Source organism: Propithecus coquereli, unplaced genomic scaffold (assembly GCF_000956105.1).
Source record: "Propithecus coquereli isolate 6110/MARCELLA unplaced genomic scaffold, Pcoq_1.0 Scaffold14, whole genome shotgun sequence".
In the NCBI taxonomy this organism is placed as follows: domain Eukaryota; kingdom Metazoa; phylum Chordata; class Mammalia; order Primates; family Indriidae; genus Propithecus; species Propithecus coquereli.
In genome coordinates this window covers 14,989,961-15,017,351 of record NW_012138302.1, presented here as the reverse complement: position 1 = coordinate 15,017,351, position 27,391 = coordinate 14,989,961, and the positions used below count along the sequence as shown (strand labels likewise).

At 44.6% G+C, this 27,391-nt stretch overlaps 2 protein-coding genes across 5 annotated transcripts in view; one reads left to right on the top strand and one right to left on the bottom strand.

Moving 5' to 3' along the window:
• The window catches only part of ZYG11A (zyg-11 family member A, cell cycle regulator), an 81,799-nt gene extending 75,968 nt beyond the window's left edge, over positions 1-5,831 (top strand). Inside the window, exon 11 of the mRNA XM_012639342.1 lies at positions 5,574-5,831. Coding sequence (XP_012494796.1) covers positions 5,574-5,831 — 258 coding nt within the window. The remainder of the gene's footprint in view (positions 1-5,573) is intronic.
• A 2,242-nt stretch (positions 5,832-8,073) lies between these two features.
• ECHDC2 (enoyl CoA hydratase domain containing 2) overlaps positions 8,074-27,391 on the bottom strand; it is a 22,224-nt gene continuing 2,906 nt past the window's right edge. Inside the window, exons 2-10 of one of the 4 annotated variants that reach the window (XM_012639440.1) lie at positions 21,813-21,880; positions 21,657-21,744; positions 18,199-18,285; positions 17,316-17,408; positions 15,896-15,952; positions 15,523-15,710; positions 10,924-10,974; positions 9,502-9,549; positions 8,074-8,671 (exon numbers count right to left, since the gene is read on the bottom strand). In XM_012639440.1, coding sequence (XP_012494894.1) covers positions 8,594-8,671; positions 9,502-9,549; positions 10,924-10,974; positions 15,523-15,710; positions 15,896-15,952; positions 17,316-17,408; positions 18,199-18,285; positions 21,657-21,744; positions 21,813-21,863 — 741 coding nt within the window. In that variant the 5' untranslated portion in view covers positions 21,864-21,880 and the 3' untranslated portion in view covers positions 8,074-8,593. The remainder of the gene's footprint in view (positions 8,672-9,501; positions 9,550-10,923; positions 10,975-15,522; positions 15,711-15,895; positions 15,953-17,315; positions 17,409-18,198; positions 18,286-21,656; positions 21,745-21,812; positions 21,881-27,391) is intronic. The other 3 variants (XM_012639437.1, XM_012639438.1, XM_012639439.1) reach the window with 3 other exon arrangements.

Genomic DNA, 27,391 nt, shown 5'->3' with positions numbered 1-27,391 from the left:
GGCTAATTTTTTCTACATATATTTTTAGCTGTCCAATTAATTTCTTTCCATTTTTTGGTAGAGACGGGGTCTCGCTCTTGCTCAGGCTGGTCTCGAACTCCTGACCTTGAGTGATCCACCTGCCTCGGCCTCCCATAGTGCTAGGATTACAGGCGTGAGCCACCGTGCCTGGCCCAGGAGGATCGTTTGAGCTCAGGAGTTCGAGACCAGCCTGAGCAAGAGTGAGACCCCGTCTCTACTAAAAATAGAAAGAAATTGGCTAGACAACTAAAAATATACAGAAAAAATTAGCCTGGCGTGGTGACACATGCCTATAGTCCCAGCTACTTGGGAGGCTGAGGCAGTAGGATTGCTTGAGCCCAGGAGTTTGAGGTTGCTGTGAGCTCACTGATACCACGGCACTCTAGCCCAGGCAACAGAGTAAGACTCTGTCTCAAAAAAAAAAAATAATAAGATACAGATGTCAATTGTATAATACAATTCAAGTGAATGGGTAAGAGATGGGGGGTCTGAAAATTATTCCACAGTTCATCTGGCAGAATAAATAGGCAAGAACTAACAAAGAAAATTCATTTTTAGGAGCGTGCCCTAACAGTTCTCTTAACATTATAAAAAGGTGCTATGAGTGGTGCTGACATATGAATAGACAGGCAGATTAGTGGATCAGAATGGCCTTGAAACTGACTCCAGTATATTCAGTTACAACAGAAGTAACGGTAATAACAGTTAGAATTTAGTTGAGTACTTACTGTGTGCCAGGCAGTGTTGTAAGCTCTTTATGCATAACTCGTTTAGTCTTCACAACTAGTAGCGTCATTATTATCATCCATCATAGATGAGAAAACTGAGGCACAGAGAGGTTAAGTAACTTGCCCAAGTTTAAAACGGCTTGTAGCTGCCAGAGCCAAGATTGTAACCTAATGATCTGACTCCAGAAGCAGCACCGTTAATAATTATGACTACTAAGTATTTCTTCACCCTTATGGATGTAATAATTATTTAACCAGTCTCCTTTGGATGATGGACATTGTTTCCAGTCTTTTCTTATTACAAACACTACTTCAATAAATAATAACATATATAAATGGAAAAAGCAAGATGCACATATGCAATAGTGTTGTGATTTAGGGGACAGATACTGGATCCAGACTACCTGTGCTGTATTCCCAGTTTCTGCCATTTACTATCTGGAGCAAGGCACTCAGCTCCTCCATGCCTCAGTTTCATCTATAAAATGGGGATAATAATACCTACGTCATATGGTGGTTATGAGAATTGAGTTAATACTTGTAAAGCACTTAGAACAGTGCTTGGCTCATACGAGCGTTTGTTAAATAACGACTCCATTTTGCAAGTGTATGAATTAATCAGCAGAATCCTTGGAATTGCTAAGTCAAGGGGTGTTTTTTTGTTTGTTTGGTTTTGTTTTTTAATAAATAGAGAATTTATTTGGGCCAAATTTGACAACTGCAACCCAGGGAACAGATTCAAGTTGCTTTGAATATATGTTCCCGCAAAGGGTTTTTAAAAACGTGTAATTTTGATAGGTATTGCTAAATTGCCCTCCAAAAAATTGATTACCAATTTGCATTCCCATTAGCAGTGTATGAGATCTTGCCAGTTCCCCTACGTTCTTCCAAAAATGTTAATTGAACTTTTTGAATTTAAAGTGAAAGTGACAGTCTCAGTTGACATTTCTTTTAAATAAAGTTAACCATCTTTTCTTATTATATTCTTATGTGTCATTTCCTTTGCTGTGAATTATCTGTTGATATCCTTTTTGTGCTTTTGGTCTATTTTGTCTTTTTCTTTTTGATTTGAAGGAACTCTTTATATATTAGGTATTTGTGATATATGTGTTAAATATTTTTTCTCAGTTTGTCTGATTTTGTCCATTATGTTTATAATTAAATCTTTTGTTATATAGCCTTTGGATTTTGGGTCATGTTTACACTTACATTATGAGATGTCTCATGTTCTAGTGTGGTTTCGTTTTTCATATTAGTCTTTGATGTATTTGAAACTTTTCTTGATGTATGGCCTGAGGTATGAATATAACTTAATGTTTTCTAGATTTCTATAATACTTTGTCCCAATATCATCTTTTATTAAATAGTACATATTTTTCCTGCTGATAAGCAAGCTACCCTCTTCTTGATTTTTCTGGTCTGTTTTTGGATTATCCGTTTTACCTTTCCATGCGTTAACTCCACACTGTTTCAACAGTTGATGTGTTACAGTATACTTTAGTATATGGAAAGATTAGTACATTACTTACTCTCATTTATGTTGGCTATTTCTTGTTTTTTCATATCAACTATAGACTTACCTTTTCAAATTCTTCCTCCAAAGCAGTCCTTTTAGTATTTTTATGAGCATCATGTTAAGTTTATAAATCAACTTCAAGGGAATTCCCATCTCTATGACAAATAAATATTTCCATCCAAGAAATGGCTAATCAGTATATTTTAGTTCTACCTTGTTTTCAAATCCTTAAAGGTAGTTTAGCTGTTATTATTTTATACAGTCAATGTTTATTTCAATTTTCCCAAATGTTTACCATTTTCTTTTGCTCACCATTGCTTCATTTACCCCACTCCTTTTCTTGGTTCAGGTTTTGATGGTCTGTTAGTGACAAAATCCGCCCCCCACCCCCAAATTCTTATTGTTAAATAATAGTATAGCTGGGTATAGAATTCTAGAATGACAGTTATTTTCTTTCAGCATTTGGGAGAAAAAATATTTCCATTATTTCCATTTTCTGTTGTTGCTGTTGTGGTCTGCTGTCAGCCTAATTATCATTCCTTGATATGTAATTTTTCTTTTCGGGGGGGGTGCCTTTATGGTCTCTTATTTTTTGCTAATCTGCAGTTTTACTACATTTTATCTGTAAATTTATTTTTATTTTTTTATTTTTTTTGAGACAGAGTCTCACTGTGTTGCCCGGGCTAGAGTGCCGTGGCGTCATCCTAGCTCACAGCAACCTCAAACTCCTGGGCTCAAGCGATCCTCCTGCCTCAGCCTCCCCAGTAGGTGGGACTACAGGCATGCGCCACCATGCCCGGCTAATTTTTTCTATATATTTTTAGTCGTCCGATTAATTTCTTTCTATTTTTAGTAGAGACGGGGTCTCGCTCTTGCTCAGGCTGGTTTCGAACTCCTGAGCTCGAACAATCCGCCCGCCTCGGCCTCCCAGAGAGCTAGGATTACAGGCGTGAGCCACGGCGCCCGGCCTGTAAATTTATTTTTATTTATTATGCTTTGGACTTCTGTTTCCCAAATTTAAGAATTCATATCTTGGGCTGGGCGCGGTGGCTCACGCCTGTAATCCTAGCTCTCTGGGAGGCCGAGGCGGGCGCATTGTTCGAGCTCAGGAGTTTGAAACCAGCCTGGGCAAGAGCGAGACCCCATCTCTACTAAAAATAGAAAGAAATTAATTGGGCAACTAAAAATATATATAGAAAAAATTAGCCGGGCATGGTGGCGCATGCCTGTAGTCCCAGCTACGTGGAAGGCTGAGGCAGAAGGATCGCTTGAGCCCAGGAGTTTGAGGTTGCTGTGAGCTAGGATGATGCCACGGCACTCTAGCCTGGGCAACACAGTGAGACTCTGTCTCAAAAAAAAAAAAAGAATTCATGTCTTTCCAAGATAATGAAAATTCTCAGCTGTGTTCTTTTAAAATATTACTGTTCCTCCATTTTCTCGATTTTTTTCTTGTGGAACTTCTACAGGCATGTATCGTACCTTTTCTCATTCTATCGTCCACATCTTGGAACCTCTCCCCCCCCACTTTTAATAGTTTACATGTTGTCTTAGTCCATTTTCTGTGCTATAAAAATATTTGACACTGAGTAATCGGTAAAGGAAAGAGGTTTAGTTTATGGTTCTGTAAGCTAGAAAGTCCACCATTGGGTGGCTGCATCTATTGAGGGCCTGGTGCTGCTTTATAGCCTGGTGGGAGAGCAGAAGAACAAGCAAGCACGTGTTAAAAAAGAGCAGGCCCACTCTTGGGAGAACTAACTCAGTCCTGAGAGAGCTGCACTATTCTTTATGAGGGCTGAGCCTGCATGACCTAAGCACCTCCCACTAGGCCCCATTTCCCAGCACTGCCACATTGAGGAATTAATTTCCAACATGTGAACTTTTGGGGGACACACTCAAACCATAGCCCATGTTTTTGTTCCTTTGTGCTACTTTCTGGGTAATCACCTTGGATGTGCTTTTGAGTTCATTATTTCTCTCTTGGTCTATGTCTGAACCTGCTCTTGGACTGATTAAACCTTTAATTTCAGTGACGCTTTTTTTTTTTTTTTTTTTTTTGGAGACAGAGTCTTGCTCTGTTGCCTGGGCTAGAGTGCCGTGGCGTCAGGCTAGCTCACAGCAACCTCAAACTCCAGGGCTCAAGCAATCCTCCTGCCTCAGCCTCCCGAGTAGCTGGGACTACAGGCATGCGCCACCATGCCCAGCTCATTTTTTCTATATATTTTTAGTTGTCCAGCTAATTTCTTTCGATTTTTAGTAGAGACAGGGTCTCGCTCTTGCCTAGGCTGGTCTTGAACTCCTAACCTTGAGCGATCCTCCCGCCTCGGCCTCCCAGAGTGCTAGGATTACAGGCATGAGCTGCCACGTCCGGCCCAGTGACGCATTTTTAAATGTATATAGTTTTTATTTGCTCTTTCAAGTCTTTATCCTGGTTTTTATTCTGTAAAAGTAATTATTTTATGGTCTTTATCTGATCTTATCGTGTATGCATGTTGGTGGGGTATTGTCTAGCTGTTCTTTTGGATTATGAGATCACCTTTAGCAGGCCTTGTTTTTCTGTGAGAATCCATTTTAGAGTGGATTGATGTGTCCCTTCAGCGCAGTTTTATATTTGTTTCTGTGAAATGCTCCTATAGGTTTTCCTATGCTTGAGCTAATTTTTATATTAATTTCTCAGCAACATTCAGGTAGTATAAATTCAAACCCTGTTACCCACTTGGGACCGTGGCTATGAATTCTCAGGAAAGACTTCTCTTCTACTCCTGCATACCCCTAGAGCCCAGGCTGAGACAGGGTGCTTCATTGTCTTATCCCTTCTCTTATGTAGCCCTCTGAGGGTCCAGCTTTATGCACTGATTTTGCTTGCAACTTTCCAAGTTAAAATTTAAATTCCTAGATTACTAACAGTCCCCTTCTGCCCCAGGATAGCCACAGGTTAGCTAAATGAGCTTAAGTGCTTTGTTTCTGGATCCTGGAAAATTTCTTCACCTTGTACATTCAACGATGCATTAAAATATTTACAAATAATCGTGTATCCAATATCTGATGTTTTCAGTTATTTAGTCCAACATATTGCCTGAACTTGAAAAGTGTATTATCTTTGTAATAAAAGAAGTTTGCATCTTTTTAGCTAGGATTAAAGATGTTTGAAGCATAGAGTTGTCTGGAAGTAAACATACTAAAATGATCATCTGTTTTCTCACCATACAAGCCAGGCATTATTTAAGTTTTGACATACTTCTTTAGAATTGACTCATTTTATCTGTTAATTCCTGGGCCAAAGGGCTTAAACCTTTGTATTGTTTCTTCAGAACAGTGAATGTGGTGACTTGGGGATATCTAAAATGTCATTTGTCCATGGAGTGTCTTTGTTTAATTTTCTTTCAGCCAGCAAATACTGCAAAATGTTAGTCGAAGAAGAAGGATTACAACTTCTGTGTGATATCCAGGAGCACAGTGAGGCAAACCCCCAAGCACAGCAGATTGCAGCCTCCATTCTAGATGACTTCAGAATGCATTTCATGAATTATCAGAGACTCCCTCTGTGTCGAATGCAGTTCTTAACCTAAGGGGCTTCGTGGGTGCTCTCTGTTCTTCAACGTCAGTTCCTCTGCCCTGTCAGTAATTGAATGTTGAAACCAGTTGTTGGAGTTTGTGAATTGGCTGTCTCATTGGCCGTTTATTGTTGATTTTCTATCTGGGAGTTTGTGAGTTGGCTATCTCATTGGCCATTTATTGTTGATTTTCTGTAAGTTACAAAAAGGTTGGATTTGTAGATAGCCATAATCCCAAATCAAGTTGGAATCATTCTGGGGACACCTCTTCAGCAGCAATTAAACCATGAAGAATTAAACCATGGAATCTTGGGAAAAGTTTGTGTGGGAATAGCTATGCCAGTTACATAGCCCTGGATAACTTTTTTACTTTGAGAGCATGTCAGGGGAATGGGACCAGTTACCCAGCAGAAGAAAGTTAAGACCTATAGGGAGACCTTGGCATTTATGTTCAGTTTCCTGAGTAGTTATTTGTGCTTATGTGAAGCTACCAGAAAAGAAGTATATAAAAAGAAAGTGGGAAGTATGCTTATAAATATGTTGTGTGTAAGGCAGAACTTCTGGTGAAAGGATAAAAAATAATTTTCCCTTCTCTTCTTCCCTTCCTCCTTCCCTTCTTTTCTTCCCCTTCCTTCCCTTCCTCTTCCCTTCTTTTATTCCCTTCCTCCCACTCCTTTTCTCCCGTCCCTGCCTGCCTGCCTTCCTCCCTTCCCACCCCTTAGATACCAAAGTACTTTTCACTTGAAGGAAGGAAAGAAAAATATATATTTTGGGGAGGAGGGGCTGGGTACATTCACACCTAATAGGTACAATGCACACTGTCCAGGGGATGGGCACATTTATAACCTTGACTCATGGTACAACAGCAATTTAGGTAACCAAAACATTTGTACCCCTGAAATATACTGAAATTTAAAAATAAATAAAAGCCCTGCAATATGAAAAAAAAAAGAAAAATATATATTTTTACAACTTTAAGTATTCTTTGGCCCTTTATCCTACAACTTAATAAACTATATCAGCAGCTTTTGTTTGTGGCCTCTGCAACGCTGCTCTGAGGAATAGAGTATGAACTCCTTCCTTGCCTTATTGACTACTGATGAACATGTTTTATCATTTATTTTTAAGTTTTTCAAAAAACAAAAGTAAATTCCTGTTTGATTATTAGCATAGCTTAGAAGTAGATTTTTGTGCTTTTAGCTAGCTTGGTCCAGACTCTTAACTGGAGTACCATGTACCATCTTTTGGAATCAAGGAGAAAAAAAAAATCACATTCCAAACTATTAACAGTGTCCTACTAGATAAGCAGGATTTGTAACCTATTTCCTTCAATAGTCCTTGAACTGCACTGTTCCCTCACACTCTTCTGCATGATACTGGCAAGGGCGTCTTGAGTTTCCTGACCTGGGTTCTAGTGCCTCGGAACATTGTGTCATCAGATCCTGGCTTTTGCTAATGGGAGGGTGTGTTGTGAGGTGGGAATCACTGTGTTGAGGGCCAGGTCTATACTAGGCACCCTTTTTTTCTTGTTCATAATAATTGTCAGGGATAGGTTAGTTTCATTTTACTTACTAAACAGATGAGGAAAAGGAAGTTCAGTAAGGTGGTTGCTTTGTGGAGTAGTCCTAGCTGGTATGGTCTGTGCTGATTGTAAGGCCTGGGTTGGTTCTGTATTACTCTCCCATCCATGGTACAAGCATAACCTTGGGGCATATTTGTATTTAGCAGCAAGTCAACAATGTTATTCATATGTGTCCATGCTCATGCTTTAGTGACTCTAGGCCAGGCCTAGGCTCAGGATGCTTAGCCAGAACTCAGATCCAGTTAGAGAATGATCACACGGCCACAGCTTACAATGTAGCCTTGATACAAGAGGAGGGATCCCTATTAGTGTCAACAGCCATATGTATCAGCCCCCTCTTTGCTTCCTAAGGGCGTCATCCTCTGTTCACCTTTGCTTGTGATGTTTGCATTAGGTGGCTTCTTTGCTTCACATGCCTGTTAATCCTCGGGCTTCAATTCCAATGTTACTTGCCCATTTCCTGATCCTCCCTTCTCTCCATCAAAGTTAATTGCACCCTTCTCAATGCTCCTGAAGGCCGTGAAAGATTTCCCGTCACCCTGTAGTTTACACAGAATTTTCACAGTGATGATTTCATTTAGTCCTCACAAGAATATTGTAAGTTAACAATTGGAACACATTTATTGAACGTGAGTTTTTATTTTTAAAAAATCTTCACAACATTTTCATTTTGCAGATGAGGAAGCTGAGGTTACACAAATTGTCCAAGGTTACACAGCAAGTGACTGGCAGAGAGCCAAGGTCTGCGGTCTGACTGCTGACACGTGCTCACCCAATAACCAGGGTTTATTGATTATCTCTTGTCCAGAGGAAGAAACTATGGGTTTCTCAAAATCTCTTGACATCTCTCGTGAGTGCCTGATAATTGAGAGAGGGCCTGAGAGCCAATGATACAAAAACCCAGAGGGATCTGTTTTAATCCTTAGTTTATCATTCAAGTAGGGAGAGACAGGCATTCTCCAAAGCAAATCCAACCTAGTGATTAGTCATGGTGAGGATGAGGAAGGTAGCAGTAAGTGGTATAGTCAGCACCCAGGTACCAGGCACTGTGCCAATTATTTCATATCCATTGTTGTCCTTGTGAAGAAACAGAAGCCCAGAGAGGTGAAATGGTGAGGGCAACCCAGCTGCAGATTTTCTTTCTGGATCCTGCTCTTAAAGGCATCCATCTCCCATGCTTAAGGTTAAACAGGGGTTACTCTCCAACAAATCTTGGGGGCCGCTTCTCCCTGAAGGCTGCCATGCCCTCTAGCCGGTCCCGGGTTGGGATGTTCTACAACAATGTACAGAATATTAATTTGGGGGGAACAGGGCTACAGGCCCAAAAAGAGTTGCTTAAGCTTGTTCAGTCCATGACAAGGCCAGGATCCAAGTGTTTCCATTGTTTCTGGACTTTAGTCTTGAGCCATGCAAAGGCATAACGAGTGGCTCCTTGGTCTCCTGGGGAAAGTGGGCCAGCCTCTGTAGGATCTGTGTCCCATGGCCATTAGCCTCTATTTGCACACTGCTTATGTGTTTACAGAGTGCTCCCTACCTTCTGCCACAGTCTGATAATGAGGCTCCTCTGCAGAGAAGAAAGACTAGCCTTTGCAGCAAGAAATCTGGCTTTGAATCTGGATATGTAGGTGGTTCACACTAGGTTCTGCAAGCCCCAAGACCCCTCACTTAGGAATGTTTTGGATATTTCTTAACCTGGAGACCAGCACTTTTTTACCCAGGAGTGAGAGACTGAATAGGTTAGTCCCAGGTTTATAGCCCTTCCATTGAACACACACGGCCAGCGGGCTGTAACTAAGCTTTGACATACCAGCCCAGCCTGGCCTCTACAATGCCAGAAGCTGTTCCAGTACCTCTGCGTTCTCCTGTGATTCTCTGGGCACTAAGTGGGCCAGGACGTACCACCGTCAAATGGTTGAGGAAATATTCCCAGGGATAAGCAGGGTGGCTCCCTTGGAACCATTCCAGGTTAATTAGGCGGTGGCATGCAGTCAGACTGTTAGGGTTGGGAGGAACCTTCTAAATTGGTCCTGTACTATACAGTGTCCCCCAACTCTGGCTCCGCCTCTGTTAACAAGCATGCATGGACTGGCAGCAGCCACATACCTGGGCATAGCATATCCCTTCAATGGCCATCCCCGATGCAATGTCCACCTGCAAGAAAGACGTGATCCTTGAATCAGCCTGACTGTTGACAGTTTAGCTGGGAGAAATAGGGGCTGTGAGGACAATGAGGAGGGTCGACACAGCCTGCAGATTGAGACATCCTGCCAGAGCCGGGTGGGAGAGCAGGAGTCCACAGCCGGTGCTCCTCCTTCCCATCTGGCTGCTAGCCATGCTCCTGCCCCCTGGAAAAAGGCCTGGGCCCTTATGAGCTGGCCCCTGGCAATTTCTCCAGTCTCTAGGCCCAAGTGCTTACGCTGACTAGCACTTACTTGTAAGCACCATTCTAAGAGAAGTACCACGTACATATGTGTGTAAACTCATTACTTTTCACAGCAAGGGTTATAATCCCTGTCATATGGCTGAGAAATGTGAGGCATAGAAAGGTGAAGTATTGACATTTTGGGCTGGATGGAGGAAAAAAACCACACACACACACAACCAGAAAGGTGACGTAATTTGTCAGAATTCACAACAGAGTGCGGAAAAGCAGGTCTTGGAACCTGGAGCCCGTGCTCCCAGCTGGCATGCGCTGTCTTCCCCTCGTCCCCTCAGTCAAGCTGCTCGCTAATACACCTCTGTTTTGCTCAGACTGTTCCTTTTCTCTGGAATTCTTAGCCTTCCCCACGGCCCAACTCTAGAAAACACTCTTTAACCCAACACTGCCCAATATGGTAGTCACTAACCACATGTGGCTGTTGAGCATTTGACCTGTGATTAGCATGAAGGAAGAACTGAATGTTTTAATTAAGTTTAAAAACCACATGGTGCTGTCATAGGGACAGCAGAGCTTTACCGTCTCTGAGGTGTCTGCTTAGTACCATTAACCTTTTATTAGTAATTTGTGTCTTTTTGCCCCCTCCCTACCTTAGGGACAGTGATCATGTTTACCTCATCTCTATGTCCCAGTTCCCTGCTCAGGTCTAAGATTCAGTGTGTGATGAGTGAATTGATGGTAAGTTGATGTCCAGGGATAGATTAGCTACACACAAGGCATCACCGTGAGTCCTGCCCTTGAGGCCACATTACTGATGACCAGCACGGACCCCACAACACTCACTGGGTGCCATACAGACCCGGATTCTTTCTACTTTCTCTGTGACCTTGGGCAAGTCATTTACCCTTTCTGAACCTCAATTTCCTCCTCTGTCCAAGGGAAGAGGATAAAATGTAAACAAAATCATCTGGCCAGACTTCCCATTTTGGAGATGGGTAAATGGGGGTACAGAGAAAGAGGTCAGAATCTGTTAGAAGAGTCCAGTTCCTGAGTTCTTTCCAGCTGTGCTGTCAATCTGAGCCATAAAAACACTGTCCCGGCCATGAGTGACTTCAGTGGACCCAAGTCCCAACTCCAAACCCTCTCACCTCTATTCCTCGGTCAATAGCTACTTTGCCCAGCCGCACAGCAATGGGGGCCTAGGGAAAAAGAAAAGCTTGGTTGAGGAGGATATCAGTGCTGACAGAGATCTGAACTAAAGAGATGTACTGGCTGTTCGTTTCTCCATCAGCCAGGAAGGACGTGTTGAAGTTGGCATACCCATCAAGGACAGTAACTACCATGGCTTCCGGCGCTTTGCCGAAACCTCAGATGCGTGGCCTCCTGGCCAGGCGTCTGTGGATTCATATTGTTGGAGCATTCATTGTATCCCTGGGGGTTGCAGCTTTGTTTAAGTTTGGTGTGGCTGAACCAAGAAAGAAGGCATATGTAGATTTCTACAGAAATTATGATTCTATGAAAGATTTTGAGGAGATGAGGAAGGCTGGCATCTTTCAGAGTGTAAAGTGATTTTGGAACATAAAAGAATTTTTTTGGGTTGATTTACATAGAAGTTTCCACTGACACCTGTGTTCCTGAGCTATGAATATGTGGGCTGAGGAATAGTTTCTCTTGATAAATAAACCATTAACAAATACTGTGAAAAAAAAAAAAGAGATGTACTCAGCTCTGTTGAGGGAAGAGTTTTAGACAAGGAGGCAGCCGTTTGGGTCTAGTTCCAGCTATTGTGTGACGTGTCTCATTAATGTTAGTCTTTCTACCTGTTAGTTGAGGTTCTTTTTCCATAATGAAAGAAGCCAGACTGACCCCTCACCCTCCCAATCCTAACCATCTGAGGTTCTTGTCATTCAGCCTGTCCTTCCGACATGCACAACATACTACAGTTTACAAAATGCTTTCCTACCTACAAACTCATCTAATGGTGTTACCCACCCCTTCTAGGCTGGTGTTTTCACTAATCACCCATTTTACAGATGTGAAATTGAGGTGCAAGGAGGTGAAGCACTTGGCTGTGTTTATCCAGTGAGTCATTGGTGAGACTTGGATTTGGCTCCCAGCCACCTCTCCCACTGCTACTCCCTTCCTCTCTCCCCCTTATCTCAGCAAATGCCAGCTTTGACTATAAGCAGGCTTTACCCCAGCAGTTTTTTTTGTTTTGAAAAAAAGGGTTAGGAATTTGGGCTTTTGAGTCTCACAGATCTGGGTTGACATCCCAGGGGAGCATATTGACACGTCCACATAGAAGCAATAGTGTCTTTGCTCTGTCACTGGTCTGTCTTCAAGTAACCTGTGCACAGCAGCCCTGGCACTCTAGGCAAGCAGCGCGTCTACTTCCTAGATCATTCATACTGTGTTATTTGAAGTGTTTGTAAGACTTTATCAGAAAAGGACAATGATTTTTAAAGTGTTAGCATAGAATCCGTAAATGAAAAAGCTAGCTACGGAAAAGTGAACTTCAGATTGGGGGGAAATAAACACGAATAAAACAAAATGGAAGGAAAATATTTGCGACACTCAATGACAGATGAGATTCCGTGATTTATAAAAAGTTGGTATAATTTTTGAAAAACATTTACAAAAGGCATGTAAAAGTAGTTCACAGGAGAAGAATCATAAGTGTGAAGGATGCCCTGTAGCTGCACTGAGAAAGGCAGATCAGACAGTGAGGTGCTGGGCCCCACAGGAAAATGTCCATAGTGCTCACTGTTGCTGAGACTGGGAAAACTGGTATTTGCATGCATTATTGATAGAGTAAATTAATATGCCTCAGGAAAGCAATTTGGCAAAAACTGGCAAAATGTTAGATACATGTGCTCTTTGTTGCAACTCCATGTAGGGATTTGTATGAAGTTATTCACTCCAGCCATTTTATAGTAGCAAAACGATACAACATAATAAAGGTTCATCATTAGGGTACTGGTTAAATAATGATGGCACATCCATACCATGAATGCAAAAGTGTACAGTTATTTAAAAGAATGAGGTCAGTCAGTTATGTGCTGAAATGGAAAAATCTCCAAAAGATGTTAGGTGAACAAAGCAAGGTGCTTCCTGGTGTATATATTGTGATTCCATTTGTGTAAAATGTGTTGGTATGACACACTTTGGGGAGAAAGGAGCCACTGTGCCTAGCCAGTATTATTATAATTTAGGTAACTATCCAGTAGAGAAACTGATTTTTCACTAAAGAAAGTTAAATTATGTATATGGAGGCCAGGGGCGGTGACTCATGCCTATAATCCCAGCACTTTTGTAGGCTGAGGCAGGAGGATTGTTTGAGGCTAGGAGTTTGAGGCCTGGGCAGTACAGTGAGACCCCGTCTCTACAAAAAAAAAAAAATTAAAATTTGTTAGGTGTAGTGGCATGCACTTGTAGTCCTAGCTACACTCAGGAGGATTGCTTGAGCCCAGGAGTTCAAAGCTACAGTGAGTTGTGATCACGCCTCTGCACTCCAGTCTGGGCAATAGAGTGAGACCCTGTCTCTAAAAAAGAAAAAGAAAACAACCAATCCATTATTCAAAGGATAATATGTATTTACTATTTAAGGGGGAATTCCGAGTGTTAAGATGTAGACCTTGAGGCTGTTGACAAATCTTTTTCTGGGCTGAGTAAACTTTGGAACCGGGACTCCCTAGTCAGAGTGGTTTGTCCACTAGGTGGCAGCCGTCTGCCACCATAACTGGTACAGCCACATGGGAGCCCTGTTTATTCTGAGCACCTAGTAACACGGCTGGATGTTGCAGGCTCGTTTTTCAGTTTGCACCAGAAGGTCTCACCTGTGGAACTGGTAATTAAAATTAACTAATTTTTGGTAGACTGGTGTTCAAAGTACGAAGCTACTTTTACTGAAAATACTGGTAATCATATTAGTATAGTACTGTTATTTCAGTATATTTGGACATCTGAATCATCCTGTGATAGTCATTTAGTTTATGCAAAAAGACAAACCCTACACAGTCTAGAGGTCTAGCTGTGGAAGCTGCAGTCAGCCACTCCCTTAAGTGACTCAGAGTTCTATATTGGTTTGGAGATTTTTTGACCCACTGTAGTAGAAACCTGACAGCATTAAATTGCCCAGGCAATGGCATCAGACTCTCCATTTATATATGATGAGACTCAAAAAAAAAAAAAAAAAAAAACTTTCTGTTAAACGAAAGCATTTGGTTTAACAAATTTTTTTAAATTATCATTTTAAAAAAAGTTACAGACACTGACCCCCAAATTAAAGAAGATCTCAGTTATAAGAAGAGTTAGGATTATTTAAATTTAATGGACACAGAAGGATTTTTTTCAAAATTGCTTATTTTCGTGGTTAATTCGAATACTATCTGTTAATATTAAAATGATGTGCGGTTAACACGTTGTATAAGCTTGTATTTTAACTTTGTTTTGTAACATGTTTGTAAATTTTATGTATTATAAGTGCATTAAATATTTAGCTTCATAGTTTAAAAATTTTTATACATATTTTGCACTGTAACAAAATACCAGTTTTTTTTATTGCATTCTGTTTTGTGCAAAATAAATGCTGAAATACCAGTGTTGTCTTTTTTTGATACTGCAGTCACTTTTTGTGACCTTGATGAGCAGGTGACTGAACCTTTCTGGGTCTGTTTGCTTACAAATGGTAACTATTGCAGTCACTTTTTTGACCTTCATGAGCAGGTCACTCACCGAACCTTTCTGGGTCTGTTTTCTCACAAATGGTGACAATTAACTAGATTGTTCTAATGACTGAAACACTGTATTAAAAATACCTAGTAGCATTGTGTCTGACAGATGAGAGCTACTCAGAATAGGCTAAGTCAAGATTTACTGTAAATTAGATAAACCTAGCTCCATTGAAGCTGCTTTTATATATCTTTATGGAAACTTGAGATCTCCTGTCCCTAACTGCTTCCACCCTGGGCCCCCATAGAGATGTAAGAAGCCAGCAGAGCCTCTCAGGGCCTGGAGGCTGCAGCCAGCCAGATCCTAGCTTTCCCTGCTGAAGTCTTTGGGCCCTGCAGCTGGTAAGATTGCTCTTTGGCAGGGCCTAAGCCCACTCTCTAGCAACAGTTCTAAACTTTTTAGGGATTATGCTCCAAGGCTATTTGAGGATTTTTTAAAAATTAATGAGTCTTAACACATGTCTTGCATGATATATTTTAAGAATTTCTGCACCAGGCAGTATGGTAGGAAAGGAAAGATGGTCTAGAAGTTCTGTATCCATCTTAGAATCTGGCTTTTTCAGTCTTTGGGACACTTAAAGGCTGTGCTGTAGTACAGTAGCCAGGAGCCACATGTGGCTATTAGCATTTGAAATATAGGTAATAGTGTGACTGTGAGGAACCAAATTTTTTGTTTTAGCCAATTTAAAGTTAACTGCATTTGGTTAGTGGCTGCCATACTGGACAGCACAGATGTGGAACATTTCTGTCATCTTTTAAAGGTCTGTTGAATAGTGTTAATCTGAGGGCTTTCACGCCCATTTGATTCCTGTCCTTTGGAATTCAATTTTCATTTTAATTCAAAATTAAAATTTGTTGTTTACTGGATAGCTGAATAGATGAAAAACTCCAAAAAGGGTTAATTTTTTGTCTTTGGGTGAATGGATGTACAGCTCCAAGGAATACCCTACACCTCCCAAAACACCCTGCCTCCCCCAAAGCACAGGCCTGCCCTCCTGTGCTGGGCTGTCACCGTACCTGGGGCAGGATCTCTCGGGCCAGGTCTCGTGCCCGGTGGTACGCAGCATCGCCCTCTTCATTCTGGGCCACAGCGTGATTCACCAGCCCCAGCGAATGGGCCTGTTCTCCACTCAGTCTTCGGCCCGTGAAGATGAGCTCTTTCGCTAGGGCCACCCCCAGGCAGCGGGGCAGCCTCTGAGTCCCTCCTGCCAGGTGGAGGGGTCAGAGTGATAAATCAGTGTGGGAAGTGGGGGTCCAGAGAAGGCCCAGCCTGGGAGTCAGCTGTGACTTCTCAGAGGAGCAGAGGGAGTTAGGATGGGAGGGGAGGACCCTGGTTAGAGGGGAATCGGGCAGGTAGAAGAGGGTGGGTAGATGCTGTGGGTGAGGTTACCTGCCCCTGGGAGGAGCCCTCGAGTGGTCTCAATCAGTCCCATGACAGCAGAGGAAGCTGCTCAAACAGAACAGAGTGAAGCCCGTGCCCACCCACCCCCTCCTCCGGTGCTAATCCATGGGGAGAAGAGACACCTATCTCTGATATGCTCCCCGCTCCGGCCAATTCCCCCACGGTCTGGCCACAGCCAGGCCCCTTTAGACTCTGCCTTTGGAAGAGCCCTACCCTGGAAGTGAGGAGGCCCAGGCCGCCCTCATCCTACCATGCCCTTTGATGGAGTTGTGTGTCACCAGCAAGTCTCACCCTTCCTGAGCTGCAAAGGTGGGGGGAAAAATGGCCCTTTTCTGCCTGCTTCAGAGAGCTGCTAAGGATTACATGAGTAAGAGTGCTTGGAACAAGGAAGGGGCTCCTAGAAGGTGCCTGATAAGCTATTTGTTGGTTAATAAGAGTCTCCCACTCTGATGTATCCTTAGCTCTGGCCTGTCCTGGAGCGTCAGTGACTCCTGCTACTACCATGGTTATCCCTCCCAGCTTTGTCGCAGCCTGAAGTGTCCCTGACTTCCAGTACACGTCCAACTGAGTTCTACTTCTTTTGAGAAGCTGGCCTTGACTGACCTCCTCCCACACCACAGGCCTCTCCCTTCTGAATTCCCTCAGCCAGCCCAGGCCATGTTAACTGTGCAATGTCATGCTTATGAAAGGTTTTACATTCACTCTCTCAGTCCTCATGGAAACCCTGCCAGGTAGTTGCCTGAACGTGGGCAGGTGAGATGTTGGAGCCCAACCTGGTATTTTGGTGCCTGACCACCTGGTCAGTTCCTTCTCTTTGACCTGCATTGTGTAGTTAGAAAGGACCTTCATGCCTGGAGTTACACCTTTTAAATGTCACTCCTGGGTTGGCAGGAGAAAGCAGTGGGGGTAAGAGTAGCATCATGACGGCACTCAGACTCCATCTAGCTGTCTCCAAGAAGGGCGCTCCTAACCACCAAGTCAGTCACCTTAAAAAGTGATCAGTCATCTTCTTCATCCCCTCCACTCCTCAAACAAAGCTCAATTGCTCAGAACAAGTAATGGATTAGCTCAGCCAGTGAGAGACTGTCCCTGTGGCTCACCTTTGTTCAAAACATGGTAAATAAATCTGACTCGGACAGAACTGGAAAGTTGGACGTTGATCTTTGTCCTCCTTGGCTTTCGCTCTCTATAATCTTTTTGCTGTCAGCAGTTGCTCTGAGGTTGGTGGAATCATTCCCAAAAAGAGGGAAGCAGCTTCTGCCTGAGCTCCCTGTGTCCCCTACCCTGCCTCAATTTTGCTCTTGGTTGAAAGGCCAAGCGCAGTGACTGACTTTGCAGAAGCCCTAGACTTACCCTGTTTTACTCACCCTCCCGTCCTCCTTCCCCCACAGCACTCCCTGCCCAATACCTGCCACTCGGAGGTCACAGGCCAGGGCAAGCTCCAGGCCTCCGCCCAAGGCAAATCCATCCATAGCTGCAATGGTGGGAGCAGGGAAGGCTGCTGTGGAGATGAGGGAGGGCTCAGCCTGCAAAGCCCTGCAGGCAGGACCAGGACAAGACTCAAAGTTGAGGAGGGGCAAGCTGGTCCCAGGTTTGGGGAACCTCACCTGGAATCTCAGCCAGGTTATCTTAGACAGAAGTCAGTTTTCCCATCAGGGAAAGTTCTGGGTTCAGCTGGGGAACGAGAATGGGGAGATGGGCTGGGTGATCCCTGCTCAGGCCCACTCCCCTGCTGGCCTCCCTGGGACCTGCCTTTCTGTATGTCAAGCCCAGTGCTGGGAACACAGAACTGAATCAGACATGGCCTCTGTCCCCCCATGGAGCTCAGTCTAATGGGGAGGGCAAACGTGTAATCAGGCAATGATTTCAGTGCTCTGACAAAAGGAAGCTTGGAGGGTGTGTCAGGAAGGCTTCCTGGAGCAGGTAATGGAGGCCTTGAAGGATGAGTAAAAGTCCAGGTAGCTGAGACGGGATATTCCGGGCAAAGGGAACAGCAATTGCCAAAGCCTGAAAGCATGCTTGATGAAACCTGACTCCTCTGGAATGGCCAGGCTTGAGCCCTGAGGGCAGAGTGCAGCACAAAGGCTGAAGAGCCAGAGTTCCCCCTCTAGGGGAGAAACCCTCTGAACCCCGCCCCGCCTTGTAGACTTCCTTGCACCCATCCCCCTGGAGAGCCATCTAGCTTCCCACAGAGCTCAAAACAGAAAGCACTCTGCTTAGAGGATGGGGTTGGGGGGTGGGCTGGCATCAGCGGGGGTCCCAGACTCCTCCTCCAAGCCCCAGACCCTCACCGATCTCATCCATCAGGCCTCGGAGTCGCTTGACAAAGACCCCCACCTCTGCCTCGCTCATCTGCTCCCGCTCCTTTAGGTCTGCACCTGCAGATGGCAAGGGGTTGGTGCCAGCCCTTGGGAAAATGGCCTGTTACGGAATCCCAGGCAGTTAAAGGATCCAGCAGAGAGGAAGGAGAAACACCAGGAAACCCAGTCAATGAAGCGGGTGGAGGGAGAGGAGTGTCAAACAAGGAAAGGTGCAACAGCAGCAAAAAGGTAAACTAGACTTCATCAAAATGAAAAATTTTGTGCATCAAAGGACACTATCAAGAGAGTGAAAAGACAATGCACAGGCCGGGCGCGGTGGCTCACGCCTGTAATCCTAGCTCTCTGGGAGGCCGAGGCGGGCGGATTGTTTGAGCTCAGGAGTTCAAAACCAGCCTGAGCAAGAGCGAGACCCCGTCTCTACTAAAAATAGAAAGAAATTAATCAGACAACTAAAAATATATAGAAAAAATTAGCCGGGCATGGTGGCGCATGCCTGTAGTCCCAGCTACTCGGGAGGCTGAGGCAGAAGGATTGCTTGATCCCAGGAGTTTGAGGTTGCTGTGAGCTAGGATGACGCCACGGCTCTACCCCAGGCAACACAGTGAGATTCTGTCACAAAAAAAAAAAAAAAAAGACAATGCACAGAATGGAAGAAAATATTTGTAAATCATGTATCTGATAAAGGATTAAGATCTAGAATATATAAATAACTCCTACAACTCAACAACAAAAACAACCTGATTCAAAAATGGGCGAAGGATTTGAATAGACATTTCCCCAGAAAAGATAGACAGATGACCAATACACACATGAAAAGTTGTTCAACACCACTAGTCATTAGGGAAATGCAAATCCAAACCACAATGAGATACTGCCCCAAGTCCGTTAGGATGGCCATTACTTAAGCAAACAGAAACAAAAAGTGTTGGCATGGACGAGGACAAACTGGAACCCTGCGGGCATTGTTGGTGGGAATGCAAAATGATGCAGCTGCTGTGGAAAACAGTTTGCTTGTTCCTCAAAAAGTTAGGCAGAATTACCATACAATACATACGCAAAAGAGTAGAAAGCAGGGACTCAAACGCGTACCCTCGTCCCTCTGTATTTGTGGGGTTTGGGTTCCAGGACCCTGCAGATAACAAAATCTGCTGACGCTCAGTCCCTTATATGAAATGGAACAGTATTTGAATATGACCTATACACATCCTCTTGTATCAGTTAAATCCTCTCTAGATTACTTATAATACCTAATACGATGTAAAGCTACATAAATGTTATACTGTTGTTATCTGTACTATTTTTATTGTTCTTTTTATTTATTTATTTCTAATATTTTCAATCTGCAGTTGGTTGACTCCGTGGATGCAGAACCCGCTGGTACTGAGGGCTGACTGTATTCGCACACCAGTGTTCTTAGGGACATTATTCACAGTGGCCAGAAGGTGAAAACAACCCAAGTGCCTATCAACAGAATGGGTAAAGAAAATATGGTATATATACAGTGGAATATTATTCAACCATAAAAAAGAACAGAGTTCTAACACTTGCTACAACATAGATGAACCTTGAGGACATTATACTAAGTGAAATAAGCCAGACACAAAAACACAAATATTATATGATTACAATTACATGAGGTATCTAGAATAGGCAAATATACAGAGACAGAAAGTAAAATAGAAGTTACCAGGGCCTGGAGGATAAGGGGGAACTAATTATTAATTATTGATTAATGGGTTGGATTTGTTTGGAATGATAAAAAAAAAATTTACAAATGGGTAGTGATGATGTTTGTACCATGTTGTGAATGTACTTCATGCCACTCTGAATTTTACACTTAAAAATGGTTAAAATGGGCCAGGCATGTTAACTCATGCCTGTAATCCTAGCACTTTGGGAGGCCAAGGTGGGAGGATTGTTTGAGGCCAGAAATTTGAGACTACCCTGGGCAACATAGCAAGACCCTGTCTCTACAAAAAATTAAAACATTAGCTGGGAGTGGTGGCATGGGCCTGTAGTCCCAGCTACTTGGGAGGCTCAGGTGGGAGGATCACTTCAGGCCAGGAGTTCAAGGTTGCAATGAGGTAAAATTGCACCACTGCACTCTAGCCCAGACAACAGAGTGAAACCCTGTCTCTCTCTCTCTCCCTCTCTCTCTCTCTTTCCCTCTCACACACACAAATGGTTAACATGGTAAATTTTGTATTATTTATATTTTATCATAATTTTTAAGTTATATAAGGCAAGGTCATTGGGTCCAAGGAGGCTGAGAGGTCAAGAGGACTGAGAAATGAGCACAGGATATAGTGGCATGGCAGTCGGAAAGAGCCTTGGTGAGAATAGTGACGGTGGTGGGGCCATCAAAGGCCAGATGGCAGGGGCTGAGCAGGAGTAGGGGGTGAATATAGACTCTTCAAGTCCTGAACTATAGGAAGTCAGAGCTGGGAGAGCCCTTGGCAATCTTTGATCAGTTCCAGCCCCTCAGTGACTGAGAGGGAAACTAGGGCCCAGAGGGGCAGGAACTAGCACAGGATTGGAGAGCTAGTCAGGGCAGATCAGGCCTCCTGCAGTGCCCCCTTCCTTCTTTCTTAGCTGGAATAGTGAGGAGTGGAGCTAAGGGGGGATGTGGAGGAATGATGTGACCTTGATGGAGGAGGTCAGAGATACAGCCAAAGGAAGTAGCCAGGGTACGATAAAGACCACGGCCAGGGCAGCTGGGTCATGCAGACCGGTCTGCACACTTGCCTATCAGTGGAGACCCCAAGCTGGGCACCCGGACAGCCCAGACCTAAGGGCTGAGCCAAATCCCCTTGCAATCCCCTGAGCATCATGCTCCTCCCATCCCATCCCTTCACAGCTTCTTGCCGTGTGGCACAGCAAGTGTGTGGCCCCTGTTAGCCCTTCCCCAGCCACCTGCCCAGAATCTGTTCCCAGATCAGCTCTGCTCTCAGTTGACTTGCTGTTGTTTTAGGCCTGAGGTGTGTTTCTTCCCTCATCTTTCAAATGGAAGTTCATGGTGCTTGCCCTGCTGTGAGGACCAAATGACACAGGGACAGTGGAGAGCTTTGGTGGCAGGGACTGAGATCCTGTGGTTGGGCAAAGGGGCACAGAGTCGCATCTCGGCTGCTGACCTTGCGAGCATCTTTGGACTGTTTCCTCATTTCCTCAATGAAGGGTCAGAACAAAGCACGTAGCACAGCTGGGACTTGGGGGTCAGCGAGGCCAAGTTGAGACTAAATTCTATTCTACCTCTTACAGGTGTGTGACACCCTAGGCAAGGAATTTTTCCTCTCTTGAGTCTTTGAGTTCATATCTGTGAAATGGAATAATGAGTTCTATGCTGAAGCTGATCTAAGGCTTCCCCCAACCCCTGCAGGCTGGTGGGAGCCCTGCAGAGCCCCAGGATGGGGACAGGGGAGGGAACCCACCTGCACAGAACACACCCTTCACTCCACTTCTGAAGATCAGGACACGCACTTGCCGTTCCTCCCGCAGCCAGGCCAGAGCATCCAGCAGCTACAGAGGACACCCCGTCAGATACTCCCAGCCCATCCCCCAGCCCACCCTGGTGCCCTCTTTCTTACCTCACTGACCAAGACGTTCCCCAAGGCATTGCGGGCACGAGGTCTGTTCATCAGAATCTCAGAGATTCCTGCAGGGGACAAGGCAGCCTTGGGTAAGCCAACTGGCCCTGCTCACTCATGCCTGTGTTCTGGGCAGCCTCTGCCCTAGATGACCAGCGTGACTTGGGGCAAGTCACATACCTGGGCCTCAGTCTTCCCAACCCTAAAATGGAGAGAGTAAACCTTGCTCTTTCTGCTTCACCAGGGAAGTTGAAGGGCTTGTGAAGTGTGGAGCAAAATGGGGGAGGAACAAGAATGACTGCCGCAGTAGTCCTTGCCTGCTGCTGCCATCATTACAGACACACAGACCCGGACGCACACACGCACGCCTTCACGTTCACAGTTCCCTCCAGATTGTTCTTACCTTCACAGCCAAACTTCTTCCTCTAGAGTTTGGAGAGTTATAAGGCAAATACCCTTGTAGCCGCCACCCAAATCAAGAAATAGAACAGTGCCAGCCACCTCAGAAGCCCCACCATGTGCCCTGACTCAATCATAGCCCCCTCCCCTCCCTCCCAAAATAACTCTTTTCTTTTTTGTTTTTAAAGATGGGGTCTTGCTATATTGCTTAGCCTGAACTTGAACTTCTAGACACAAGTGATCCTCACACCTTGGTCTCCCAAGTAGCTGGGACTCCAGACTCTTTGACTTTTATAGTAATCATGTCCATGTATTTCTTTATAATTTTATCACCCAAGTGTGCATCCCCAGACATCATAGTTTAAACTTGCCAAGTTTTAAAAATCTTGATGTGTCTTTTAGAAGCCTATTAATCCTTCTAGCCCTGTCTTTCTATCTGACTAGGCTATCTGACTAGAAACCTGGGCGTTTGACCTGGAGGATTGCCCAAAGTCTGGAATTTGCTAATTGCACAACCATGGGCACCAGTCAACATGTTCCTCTGTCACAAGAAATGAGCAACTAAATAACGGAGGCTTGATCACACTCATGTTCTTTCCTCTTTGGCAATACAGTAGCCTTTGCCCTACCCATGTGGTGTTCTTTCACCAGCAACAGCCAAGCTTCTTAAAAGAGTTCTAGTCTATACTAATTTGGCCACTTTCTTACCTTCCATTCACTTAAACCCTCTCCAGTCTGGGTTACCCCTATCACTCAGCAGAAATTGTTCTCACCAAAGTGACCGGTGTAGCCACATCACTAGCCAAGGGACATGTTTCCATCCTTGTCTCAACCTCTCACTAGCAGAAACCTCTGCTGACAGTAAACACACTCCTTGAACATTTTCTGCTTTGGCTTTTTAAAAGAATATTTATTTATTTATTTTTAAATAGACAATTTTTTTAGAACAGTTTTAGGTTCACAGCAAAATTGAGTGGACATTGTAGTACAAAGAGTCAGGCAGGGCGAGGTGGCTCACGCCTGTAATCCTAGCAGTCTGGGAGGCCAAGGTGGGAGGATTGCTTGAGGTCAGGAATTTGAGACCAGCTTGAACAAGAGTGAGACCCCCTCTCTACTAAAAATAGAAAAAATTAGCCAGGCATGGTGGCGCATGCCTGTAGTCCCAGCTACTCGGGAGGCTGAGGCAGGAGGATCGCTTGAGCCCAGGAGTTTGAGGTTGCTGTGAGCTAGGCTGACGCCACGGCACTCTAGCCCAGGTGACAGAGTGAGACTCTGTTTCAGGAAAAAAAAATAAAAAGAAAGAAAAGAAAGTATAGTACAAAGAGTTCTCATGTACTCCCTGCCCTACATGGGCCCAGCCCCTTCTACTCTCCACAGCCCCCATCAGAGAGGTACGTTTGTTACAGCTGACGAATCTGCACTGACACATCGTCATCGCCCAAATTCATAGTTTACATTGGGGTTCACGGTGTGTATTCTGTGGGTTTGGACAGTGTGTGCCTTGGCTTTGGTGGCCCCACATTTTCCTGGCCTTTCTCCCACCTCTTGGTTGATGCCTCTACACTCTTTTATTAGGTTCTCTTCTACCCAGTTTTTAATCACTGAAGTTCCTTAAGGCCCAGTCAGGTTCTCTTTATTCATTTGTACATTTATATATTTAACATGTGCTGGCTTCTGTCTAGACACTCTGATTCTAGACATGAGGGCAGACTTAGCCCTTGTCGTCATAGAATTTACAGTCAAGCAGAGAAGGCAGACATTAAATATTCGTGATGAGAATTTGGAAAACAAAGGACAAGCAGGTGAGGGGATGTCCTGGGCAGAGGGGAACCCCAGTGTACAACGTCAGTCATGACTTCCTGGACAAGGAAGTAACCTTAAAGCTGAGAGCTGACAGAAGAATAGGAATCGGCCTGGCAAAAAGTATAAGTGTGCATGTGAGTGTGCACGTGTGTGCACACGAGTGTATGCATGTGAGTGCATATGTGCCTGTATGTGTGCATGTGCGTGCAAGTGTGTATCCATGTGCATATTGTGTGTGTGTGCACGTGTGCGTGTTGGCAGTGTGTGGGGAAGGCAGGTAGTCCAGGAGAGAAGCCCACTGCAGGCAGAGGGAGCAGCACAGATGAGCGCCCAGGTGTGGAACTGCAGGGTGCCTTCCAGAACTGGAAGAGTCCAAGCAGAGGGAAGGCACTGTGAGGTGAGGCAGGAGAGTCGGGAGGGGCCTGCGCTTGCTGAACTGCCCCTTCCCCTCAGAGAACCCTCCCCACCTCCCGTGCGCTTGCCTCCTGTACACCCGGGACTGCCACATGTACCCGGCCAGCCCAGGGCACTCCTCTGCCACCCAAGGCGTGCATATTCAAATGCTCACTTGATATCTTGACTAACATGTCCAAAAACGATCAATCTTTCTCCTGCAGGGGATAAGGCAGCCTTGGGTAAGCCAACTGGCTCCAGTGGTGAGCAAACGACCTTACTATCAACCAGAAGTTGGTCCTGTAGCCTCATGCTTCCTCACCCACAAATGCACTCAGTCACCGAGGCCGGCCAATCAGGCCTCCCAAATAGATCTCAGATCTCTCAGCTTGTACCCTTCCTTGCAGCCATTTACCTGGTACAGGCTCTTTCCTCTGTTTCTTGGATCACCCAGCTGTCCTCAGTCTTGCTCCCTCCCCCCACATATATATTCATTCGCCCATTTGGGTCAGAGTCATCTTTTCTAACCCAAATCTTTTCCCCCACTCTTTTCCTCAAAATGAAATCCAATCCCTTAATACTACACACAAGGCCCCCCACAATCTGGCCTTTGCACCCCACTCTGCCCTCAACTCACCCCCAAGCCCCACCATCTGGGCCAGACGTGGGTAAGAAAGATGGGCTCTGGGAAGGGCTCGAACACTCCTATCATCCCCTCTAGACTGTTTCTAAAATGTCAGAGATGGACTAGAGGAGTGTGTCCCAATCCTGTGGCCTTCATCCTTTATTATCTCCCAGGGTCCTCAGCTTTGTCTGTGGAAGCAGTGTTTATTAAGTTGGCGTTCTCAGTGTGAGTTGATCTGAGACACAGAAAAGGGCCAATGAAAGCTTCAGGGCTGTCAACGGACAGGGTTTTCATCCAGAAATTACAGAACTATGGTTTGGGCCAGAGAACTGTGACATTCTGGCAAGCTGGGCTTCCTTAGCCTCCCCAGAAACCTGCAAAGAGCTCCTAGAGCACAGCAGGTCTGGAGGCTCTACCCAGGAGCTCAGATGGCCCCAAGGTCCTTTCCAGTTCTGATGCTCCAGCAGAGAAAGTGGCACAACCTCGGGGAAGGGAAACTATGGTGGATACAGAGAAATCAGATCAGAGGAGTCAAAGGACCTGAGTCCCACAAACTTCAGAACAGTCTAGATCCAAGGTCAGTGTGGCTAACAGGGCCAGGCATGGTGGCTCAAGCCTATAATCCCAGCACTTTGGAGGCTGAAGTAGGAGGATTGCTTGAGGCCAGGAGTTTGAGACCAGCTTGGGCAATATAGTGAGACTCTATCTCTACAGAAAAACGTTGTTAATCAGCTGGGCGTGGTGGTGCACGCCTGTAGTCTCAGCTACTCTGAGGCTGAGGTGGGAGGATCTCTTGAGCTCAGGAGTTGGAGGTCGCAGTGAGCTATGATGCTGCCACTGCACCCTAGCCCAGGCAACAGAGCAAAACCCTGTCTAAAAAAAAAAATTAAAAATTTTTAAAATAGAAAAAAGAAAAAAATTTATAGAATAAGGATATAAAGAAAGAAATTATTTTTGTGCAGCTGCACAATGTGTTTTAAGATAAGTGTTACCATAAAAGAGGCAAAAAGTTAAAAATTACAAAGTAAAGTTATAGTAAGCTAAGGTTAACTTATTATTGAAGAAAGAAAAATATTTTTTAGAAGTTTACTGTAACACTGTAGCCTAGGTGTACAGTGTTTATGAAGTCTACAGTAGTGAACAGTAATGTCCTGGGCCTTCGTATTCATTCACAAACTCACTCAGAGCTTCCAGTTCTGCAAGCTTCATTCACAGTAAGTACCCTATTATAGGTGTACCATTTTTTATCTTTTATACCATATTTTTACTGCACCTACCCTATGTTTAGATATGTTTAGATGCACAAATACTTACCATTGTGTTGTACTTGCCTACAGTATGCAGTATAGTAACATACTGTGCAGGTTTGTAGCCTAGGAGCAATAGGCTGTACCGTTAGGTAGACAGTGAGGGATTCCGGGTCTCCTAGGGACAAATGTGGCTGCTGTTGCCCCCATCGTAGTCCTGCCCAACCCTGATTCTCCATACCTGGGGGAGGAGCGAGTATCCTATGAATCGGTCAATCAGAACTTGGCATGCCAGCTGCAAAAGAATGCAGAGGACTCTCTAGCCCACAGGCCAAGCTGCATGGGTACCATAAAGTCCAGAAAGGGACCTAGAACCCACATACGTAGTTAAGGCTCAGGTCATGTGACTCCGAACTATCTAATCAAAGTGGTTCCATTGTGATTTCTGAACCACAAGGGAGGTCCCTATCCAGACACTATAAAATAGGATGCAGACCACAGCCAAGCTCTCTCTCTTTGCCCTTCCTTTTGCCTGCCCTGCTGCGACAATGGGTCCAGTTGTCATCTATGGCATATGTACCATGTTCTGTAAACCTGTATCTTGCTCTTGCCCTATAATCCTATCTTTTTCTCCTCAATAAACCTCATTTTTGTGCTTGCCTAATTTGGCGTGTCTGGTTATTCTTCGGCCATGAGCATGCCAAGAACCAACGGTTTACGACCGAAACTTAACAGTACCATATAGCCTAGGTATGTAGTAGTCTGTACCATCTAGGTTTGTGTAAGCACACTCAGTGATGTTCACACAAGGACATAATCACTTAATGACGCAATTTTCAGAACGTAGCCCCGGCGATGCCTGACTGTACAAGAAATAAGGCAGCTAAAGAACAGTGGAGAGGCCAGGCGCGGTGGGTCACGCCTGTAATCCTAGCACTCTGGGAGGCCGAGGCGGGCGGATTGTTTGAACTCAGGAGTTCGAAACCAGCCTGAGCAAGAGCGAGACCCCATCGCTACTAAAAATAGAAAGAAATTAATCGGCCAACCAAAAATATATAGAAAAAATTAGCCGGGCATGGTGGTGCATGCCTGTAGTCCCAGCTACTCGGGAG